The sequence below is a fragment of the Sceloporus undulatus genome, chromosome 5, assembly GCF_019175285.1.
Source record: "Sceloporus undulatus isolate JIND9_A2432 ecotype Alabama chromosome 5, SceUnd_v1.1, whole genome shotgun sequence".
NCBI lineage: Eukaryota > Metazoa > Chordata > Lepidosauria > Squamata > Phrynosomatidae > Sceloporus > Sceloporus undulatus.
The window spans coordinates 137,400,857-137,410,400 of NC_056526.1; the positions used below are offsets into that span (position 1 = coordinate 137,400,857).

The 9,544-nt window shown below is 40.6% G+C and overlaps 1 protein-coding gene across 1 annotated transcript in view; it reads left to right on the forward strand.

Annotated features, from left to right (window-relative positions):
* LOC121931694 (probable ATP-dependent RNA helicase DDX60) overlaps nt 1-9,544 on the forward strand; it is a 92,768-nt gene that overhangs the window by 47,804 nt on the left and 35,420 nt on the right. The window contains 5 exon segments of the mRNA XM_042469672.1: nt 35-77; nt 80-103; nt 106-180; nt 1,208-1,325; nt 6,839-6,954. Coding sequence (XP_042325606.1) covers nt 35-77; nt 80-103; nt 106-180; nt 1,208-1,325; nt 6,839-6,954 — 376 coding nt within the window.

A 9,544-nucleotide genomic window follows, 5' to 3' on the forward strand; every position in this document is an offset into this window, starting at 1 on the left:
CTGATATGTTAATGACATTGTTATTTATCTGTAGAGAGAAATCCTTGACATTGTGGATAAAAATGAATCTGCTGTGATCATGCTCCTACATCATCAGGAAAATCAAGGCCTCTTATTATTGCATTGAAAAAATTTTGAGAGAGGCGATGAAGTGTAATAGTGTATGTTGCACCTACACAGGTAGGGCACAACTAATAGTGGATATATTTTAAAAATAAAGATTCTGTTGTTCAAACAACCTGGATATAACACATTAGTTCAGACTTGTTTAGAATCCAAATTTGAAGTCCTTTTCTAATTCTTAGTTAAGGACGTATAATATAAAAACTGAGAAAGCAAGTAAATCAAGTTGATTTACTTGCTCTTCCTCTCTGGTCTGTGTATCTATGGCATAAAGAGATCTCTGCAGTTGTAGGTCATTGTTAGTAAAAGTTCAGTCTTCCTTATACAGAATTCCAAAATTCAATTGTCCACTTCAGTGGCTGAGATAGTGACACCTTTGCTTTATGATGGTTCAGTGTATCATGCACAAAATATAAAAAATAATGTGTATAAAATTATCTTCAAGCTATGTGTATAAAGTGTATATGAAATGTAAATGGTTTTCATGTTTAGATTCGGTCCATCTCTACAATATCTCATATTTGTCTAAGCAAAATTCCAAAATTAAAAAAAAATTCCAAAATCCAAAGTTCTTCTGGTTGCAAGCAATTTGGATAAGGGAGACTAAACCCGTACATTGGAATCTGAGGCGTGCAACATGAACGGATGTCTAATCTACAGAGGATCGTTGGCAAGATGTGGCCAAAGCAAACAATGCCCTTTAATTTGAGTGGGAGAATTTAAGCTTTATGTTGAATTTGTGTGTGTTGTTGATTTTCAAGTAATTTCCGACTTAGACAGCCCTAAGGTGAACCTGTCATGGGGTTTTCTTGGCAAGATTTATTCAGAGGAAGTTTGTCATTGCCTTTCCCCTGAGGCTGGAAAGCATGTTACTTGCCCACGGTCACCAGTGAGTTTCATTGTTGAACTGTGAATCAAATCCTGGTCTATCAGTTTAATACTCAAACCATTATGTGAAGCTGGCTAACTGGTGATATGTTGAATACACCATTGAAACAAATGTGAATGTCACTGCTAACTTGCATTCTTTAATTATGCACATAATTTTTTTGTGTCACATTATTTTATTTTATTCACTTATTAGGCTGTTGTTATCAAGTGAAGGCAACTATTGACAGTCGATTTAACAGAATATTTCCAGATGGCCAGTTCCTATGTGGGGTTCTCACACAAGGTTATCGGCAGTGGTCCTGGATTGTCAGGTATGAGTTGTGTTCAAATTATAAATACTTAAAAGCAGCATTCCAATTATTTTTTATAAAGTTCAGCATAGAAAAATATTGTAAACTTTAACTTAGAAGATATTTTTGGAGACAGGCCTTTCCTCCTATCTTTACATTTTTTTGCTTAAATGCTTATGGCTTCCATTGTGCTTTCATTAACATCCAGTTTTCAGATTTCTGATATGTTTTCTCTGTAGGTATGTGATGTAAACAACATAAACAAACTCCTTGGCTTGGATTGAAGAAGCAAGAGTAAAAGGGACAAAATGTGTTGTAGCTAGCAGGACATCTTTTAACAAAGTACAACTGGGCTCTCGCCATCAGCAGGCTTGGCATTAGGGATTTGAGCACCCACAGATGGCAGGCGCATTGCCTAAATAGTGGTGTTTTGCATGCAGCTGCCACAGGGAGACAATGGGACTTGAGGTTCTGCATTTATCTTATCCATGGAGGGGGGGGCAGGACAGCTCCCCCATGGATATCAAGGGGCCGACTGTACTGCAGTATATCAAGGATTGCATTACAATGAGAAACTGATGAATAAGAAAGGTACAGGCCGTTGCATTCAAACGTGAGTGCATGGAAGCTTGTGCAAATTTTATATAAGAGACTGCACAAACAGAAGAACATTTCTGTATTTTCTCATATATTTTTCTTCTGCTAGGTTGAAAACAGCCTTTCCATGAGTAGAAGAAATGTTTCCTCTAATGCAGGGGTAGGCAACCTGCGGCCCGCGGGCCGAATGCGGCCCAGCGAGGCCTTGGGACCGGCCCCAGCCCGCCCTGCCGCCGAGCCGCCGGGGCCTTTGATGTCTCGCGGGAGGGGCATGGTGGGGCAATTGTCTATAGAAGCCTCAGAAACATGCATTTATCTTAACATTTTTTAAAAAATCAGCAAATTTTTTCGCGTGTCCTCCATTTTTTATTTAAAAAGTGCCCTCCATTTGAAAATTTGTCTACATTGTCCCGGTTTATTTTTTAATTAATTTTTAAAAAAATATTTAATTATTATTTTTTTTTTGGCTTCGGCCCCCCAGTTGTCTGAGGGACAGCAACCCGGCCCCCAGGTCAAAAAGGTTGCCTACCCCTGCTCAATGCAAGGGTGGGCATCTATGGACATTGCTTAAAAGAGAATTGGGGGGGCAACCCCCCAACCCTCAAATATGCACCGAAATGTTTTCTCAATGTCCCTTTAAGGGCCATCTTTTAGGTCTCTTGGGCCATTTTAGGCCCAGAGGGGCTTTCCAAATACAAAGTGACCTGAAGTCAGTTCTGTGTTTATTTCCAGATTTAAGAAAGGCCTATTCTGGGGTTAAAAACTCCCAACCATCCTAAATGGAGAAAAATTCCCCCATGGCCCCCTAGAGGACATTTTTGTGAGAATTTTTTTAAAAAAATTATCCTTGGGGGCCCGGAGAGCCACAAAAAATGGTGCTGGGACCCATGTTAGCTGACAGCATGCACTTTGCCCATATTGACCTAATGGAGTGATTTCTTTGAAACCAGACTGAGATGTTTTATTATGTTTTTTCATAACATGTTCATTCAAATAGTTATTATCAATATTTTTTCTAAAAGTCCAATGCTATTTCTTTTCAGATACTAGTGACAACCCCTCAGTGTTTTGAAGTCTTACTTCTGTGCCTCATCACCAAAATGGATCAGAAGAATGAGATATGTTTAACTTGATGAGGTATATTTTAAAACATCTTCTTTTTATGTAACAAATGCAATATTTATTGTTTCTATCAGAGAAGTATTACAGTCTGACAATAACACCTTCATATGGAGTCTTTTATACCAAAGTATAAGGAATTTACTAAAAGGTATTTGTGTTTTTAAGGCTATTCGTCCTTGAGCAAATGAACATTGCTTTGGCCAAGTGAGTATGCAGAGAGATATTAATTCTCCAATCCAGATGGCTGATACAGCAGCCTTTCCCAGCTTTTTTACCCAAGAGGAACCATTGAAATAGTTTTCAGGCCTCAGTGAGCCCCTGCACATAATTACTATACTGTATTTACAACTCAATTTTTATTCCCCATCCCCACACAACTCTCTAGCAAACTTTAATAGAACCGAGAGTCTAGATAATCCTATTTGGAAATCCTGATACAGAGCAACAGCTTTACCCCATTTAGTAGCCTGTGCATAGGCTTGTATACTGATGTTAATTCACTGGTCAACAGTGGAAATGGTACCCATTATCCCATTCTCTGCTCATCTGTTTTTCTGGGTCAGGCTGTTGGTACCTTTCATCAAAGTAAAGATGTGTGTGTGCGTTCATATCAGAATAACATTCTCAGGGATCTCTTAGAGGGGATGGATAATAGGGTAGTGAAACTGCATGTTTTTTCCTGAAGAAGTGTCCCAGAAAATATATTTTTATGCACACTATTGTAGCACATATTCAAATTTAAAAGGAACAATAGAAGGTAGTGGCTGGGGGCGGGGTGGAACTGAGCCTGAAACTGTGAAGCAAGATGTGGGATGGAAATTTTCAATTCTAAATTTTTTGTGGAATTTTTCCAGATCATATGTTTGTGTGTGTGCTAGCCATATTTGTTGGGAATGTTGTACAGTGAAGCCTTGTTATATGCTGGGTTTGGTTCCAAGATTTCCTGTGGATAACAAAATCCGTGGATGCTCAAGTCCCATTAAATATAATGACATAACAAATGGTTGTCCCTTATAAAAAATGGAAATCAGTGTTTGTATTTGAAATTATACTTTTTTTGAACATTTTCAAACCAGAATGCTTGAATCCGTGTATAAAAAATCCGTGTATAAGAAGGGCTGACTGTACGGCAATCAAGTTTGTTAGATGGGAAGTTCTAGTTATTCTTCAAGAAGACAAGAAATGACAAACACTAATGCTCAGAGGAATTGTTTAACAAAACACACTACTAAGCTTCTTGTGTTGTTATTAGTCAGCCCTTCTTATCCACGTATTTTTTATCCATGGATTCCAGCATCCACAGCTTGAAAATATATATTTTTTAAAAAGTATAAATTCCAAATAGCAAACCTTGCTTTTGCCATTTTATATAAAAGGGACACCTGCTTTTGCCATTTGCTATGCCATTGTATTTAATGAGACTGAGGATCCATGGATTTTGTTATCCACAGTGGATCCGGGAACCAAACCCAGCAGATAAAAATGGGAATATTATTGGCCATGATAGAGAGATGTAGGTTTTGGAGGAAAGATGAGTAGTTCTGTCTTAGCCATGTTAAGTTTTAGATACTGATGAAGCAGCCATCAGATAGCTGAGAGACATGGTGTAGTACGTTGTTCAATATCCAAAGAAAGTTATGGAGTAAAAAAAATATTACTGTATCACAACATTGTGCATGAGGTTGTCAGGCTCACTCCACCCTGATCCAGCGTTTCTTGGCAGTCTGTAGAGGCCTCTAGTGACTAATTAAATGTCTAACAGCAACTATTGATTACAGTTTAAGATCTATCTCTAAACCAAATTTCTAAGGAGTATGAAATTCTGGCATTGGTAATTATATGTTAAAGTATTTTATTTTCTAAAATAAGAATTAGCTAAACATTTATTTTAAATACTTTTAAGCTACTTTGGGAGGGAGAAAAGTAGGGTACACATTGAATGAAAAAATAAATAAATTGAGATGATTGAGGAATGTGGTATCTAGCAAAGGTTTTGCACACTTGTGCTTCCCCAATAGACTTGAAACCCTATATTGCCAGCTGTATCCAGCTGAATATGTAACACATTTCCATATCATTTTCCAGACCAGAGTGCAACATGGTCTTGACTAGGGATGCCATAACCTGTCGCCCCTGGACAAACCCGCTTTTGGGGGGCCCCTCCGGGTCCCGGTCCGTTTGGCCCCAGCCCAGGCCCGTGCGGCGCCACCCCACCTTCCCCTGCCTTCCCGTGCGGCCGCACCACCCACCTCCTCCTCCGTTCCAGGCCGGGTGTAGGAAGCGAAGAGGTGCGGTGCGCTTCCTGGCCTGAAACGGAGGCGGGGAGGGTGGCGGGGCGGTGGGGAGGAGGGCGTGAGCGCGTGCAGGAGGCGCACCTCCTTCTCCTCCTCCTCCGTTGCAGGCCGTCCAAGCGGAGGAGAGCAGAGGTGCCTGCCTGGCTTGGCGCCCCCGCCCGCGCGCACGCACCAAGGCAACAAAAAGGCAGCCACCCACTGCCTCCTCCGCCTCGCGCGCCTCCACGCTAGGCGTTTTGACTTGGGCCCGGGAGGCGGAGGCAGAAGAGGAGGCGGAGGTGGGTGCCTGCCTGCCTGCCTGCTGCCTTGGTGCGGGGCGGGCAGGGACGCCAAGCCAGGCAGGTACCTCTGCCTCCTCCTCTACCTCCACTCTGCCTGCCAGCCAAGGCAAGCGCCTAGTAGGAGGCGCATGAGGCGGAGGTGGGTGGCTGCCTGTCTGCGGCCTTGGCGCGAGGGCGGGGGAGGGAGCGCCAAGGCAGCCACCCACCTCCTCCTCCGCTTGGGCCTGGGAGGCAGAGGAGGGAGGAAGGAGGGAGGAAGGAAGGCAGGAGGAGGGAGAAGGAAGGGAGAGAGGGTCCCTTGACCAAGTACAACACTTCTGAGAAGTACAGTTGAATCCGAGGGCAATCCACTTCTTTTGTTAAACCACTTGACATATTCAGTATGCATAGCATGTTCATGTGAAACCCAAGAGTTGGTTATTGAATAAGCCTCTGAAATATGCAAGAGGCCATGTTATGTAAAGCCATGTTCAGTGCCCAAATGTGCGTTTGGAATGGAGGAGGGGGGTGGCCAGAAAGGGAAAAGTACATTTCTGCAATCTGTCTAGGAATAATGCCCAAATGTCCCCATTTGATCATGCCTAAGAAACATGCATTTATTAGTAACATTTTTTTTAAAAAATCAATTTTTTTTGCGCATGTCCTCCATTTTTTAAAAAAAAATGTGCCCTTCATTTGAAAATTTTTGTCCAACATTTGTCCCGGTTAGGAGGTCCAGATTTATGGCAACCCTAGTCTTGACACCCCCTTCTCTCATCACACCTCGGTAATCCACTCCCCTCATTTGGGTTTTTGATGATAGTGCTGTCTGACACATGCTAGAATAATATCCAAAAGCCAACTAGTTGTTTCTGGAGATTCAATTAAAATATAGCAGGACCCAGTTCCACTTATAACCTGTTTTCTCCCCAGAATCTGACACCCAGATTTGAAACTGAAACAAGGACATGTACTAAAGGAGAAAAAAATTTATAACAGTGCGCCATTTTGGACACCCCGTGTAAAGCAAATTGTGGCATATGCCGAGCCCCATTGACAATAAGGTGGCTTGTGCATGTGTGGTGGTGCGCACACCCATGGCATGTGAAACCAATTGTTTCTCTTGGGCGGCTTCAGCGTCAGTAAAAAAGCCGTGTAAAAGGCACCCATATGATGCAGGTGCACTGTAGTATTTTTATTACATCATCATACATTTTAGATAAATCTCTGTCTAAAAGTGAACACTTATTTTCAATTCCAGATCTGTTATCATGGAGCAGAAGTTACATCAAAACTTGGGAACACATACTTCTTATGATCCAATGTCCATTTTTGGTTCTTTCTGCAATGATCAGCAACTTCAGAGCATCTTACTGAGTAAATAAGGCAAAATTCTAATGGTCTCATTATTCTCACAAAATTGAGAAATAAGTCCATTCACTCTCAAAAAACGAGAAAATATTACTGAAATGGCTAGGGTCCCAGAAAAGGCACCACTTTTGACTTCTATGGAAAATTTATTTAGCTTAAGAAGCAGCAGCTTCTATTTCTTTCCAAGAATAGATAGAGTTTTCTAATAAGGTTTAATGTAGCAAAGCAGGGAACATGTGACTATATTTGATCTTACTGTATGCATGAGAGCTAGCATGGTGTTGTAGTACTTTGATCATTTGATCACAACTCTGGAGACCAGGGTTTGAATCCCATGGAAACCCACTGGTTGACCTGGGCAATTCACACTCAGCCTGTGAGGAAGGCAAAGGCCAGCCCCTCTGAACAATTTAACAAGCCCTGTGATAGGTTTGTTGCCTGAAGGTTCCATAAGTCAAAATGAGTTGAGGTCCACGGCAACTATATCTATGCCCATTTTCATGTGTATTCAGTCATTAGTCCATTCTGTCCCAACTTCTGCATTTTCTGCAATTTAAGGGGGGGAAATGCATTGGTAATAGTTCTTTTCTCTTAAAAGATGGCTACAGTCAATTAAAAATTACTGGAGGAAACTTGCTAAAGTAGTACAAAACCCTGGCCTTCTTCTTCAAGACAAATGACAGAAAGCTGCGAAAGAGAGAAATAAATTCTACAGAGTAAGATAGGTATGTCTAAAATAGGTGGTAGAAGTGCTGCTGCTATTTAATGTTATTTAATATAGCATCTTTTCAGTCTTTCAAGTGTCCCATATGCATTATTCTAGAAATACTTGCATCAGTGTTGTGAGATAGGTTGTTACTGCCATCATGTTGCAGATATGAGGCTATGAGATGGCACTTCCCTAAGCTAACTGGTATATTGAAAGACTGTATCTCCCCATATGAACCTACCAGATTTCTAAGATCTGCAGGGGAAGGCTTTTTCTATCCTGCCGCATCACAAGCTCGTTTGGGCAGGACACAAGATATAGAGCCTTCTCAGTGGCTGGTCCCACCCTCTGGAACTCCCTCCTCCACCAGAGGTTAGGCTGGCCCCTTCCCTGCTTTTTCTTTGCCACCAGACAGAGAAATTTTTGTTCAAGTGGCTCTTAATATATATCTCCTGAGGGAGGCTTTTATTATGGTGTGTGTGTTTTTATTTTTTAAAACTTTTGTATGATTTATACAGTTTTATATTGTTTTAGTGATATGATTTAATTGTTCTTTAAATTTTATATGCAAAGTTTTTAACTGTTTTTATCTTGAGCTGCCTGTGGTCCATTTCCGGGAGAAAGGCGGCATCAAAATGAAATAAATAGTGTAATAGCTCAAACTTAAGTCAACCTCATGTAAAAGCTGAGACAGGTTTTGAGGTCAAATTATGGATTTTGATATCCCAGGGATAAGTCAAGGGTAAAATGTAGGGATATGTAAGAAAGATCTGAAGATGAAGCAAGGAAATGATGCCAAATAACTTACAAAAATTCCAGCAAGCATAACTATTTGTGCTCCCCCTAAAGTTGGTTGGATGAGAGAGTGGGATGGGGGTCAGTGCTTCCAGGGCGATTGCTTGCTTTTCACTAGGGGATGGTTCCTTTTATATATATATGAGTTAAACTACAGTACTTACAGTACTTACATTCCCCTTAGATAAGTCAACAGAGGTTTTTTGGGGTAACTTTTTTTGACTAAAATTTCTAGACTTATACATATATATAATAAATAAAAAATAAATAAATATAAAATCATTTAATGTAAAATGGATACTTTTCCAATTAAATTTATACTCTTGGCATACTATATCAGCTTAATATGATCATATAAGTAACGTGAAACATAGTTAATATATTTTTGGTTTCATTTATTAAAGCTTATCTAGGTAGATGTGAAATTCAGAGTTCTGACTATAGTCTAGTAATTAACTTTGTGTTATAGGCTATGGACTGGAGCGTAGCTTTGGTGTGGCTCTTGGACTTTAGGACGCACGCATCATTGTGAAACACCATACCTGCACTGTGATCGAAGCAGCTTTATTTTGGCTGTCTGTAACAGGCCAAAGTTCCAAATTAGTGATTACTTTTCAAGAAAGACAACTGCGCCAACCACAGCTCATTGTCTTGGAAATATTTTTTTTCCTTCAGGCCTAGCATACAGTCCTTATATGATTTTTGCTTGCCTGTTAGTTTGACAACATTTCTGATGTATTATTCTTTGTATATTGTACGTAATAAACTGAGCCATCTTTTTTAGTTGTGCTAATTTTCCCTTAGACTTTTTTGTTTTGCAACTGCTTCTTGAGCTGCTTGGTTGCTGCCTCTGAAGGTGAACAGGTGCAAACAGAACAGTGACTAAGCAGCCAGTCAAACGGCGACTGAGAAGCTTCTAATCTGCGCCATCTTTTACTGCAAGGCTGGCACAAGTGACAGGCTTTTGGTTGCTACTCAGGTAGCTGCTCAGTTGCTGCTGCAAAGGGAGCAGCAACCAAGATTGATTGTTTTAAATTTGCAGTACACAGTGATTTAATATCAGGAAATAGGGCGTTGTGGAGCAACTAAGGG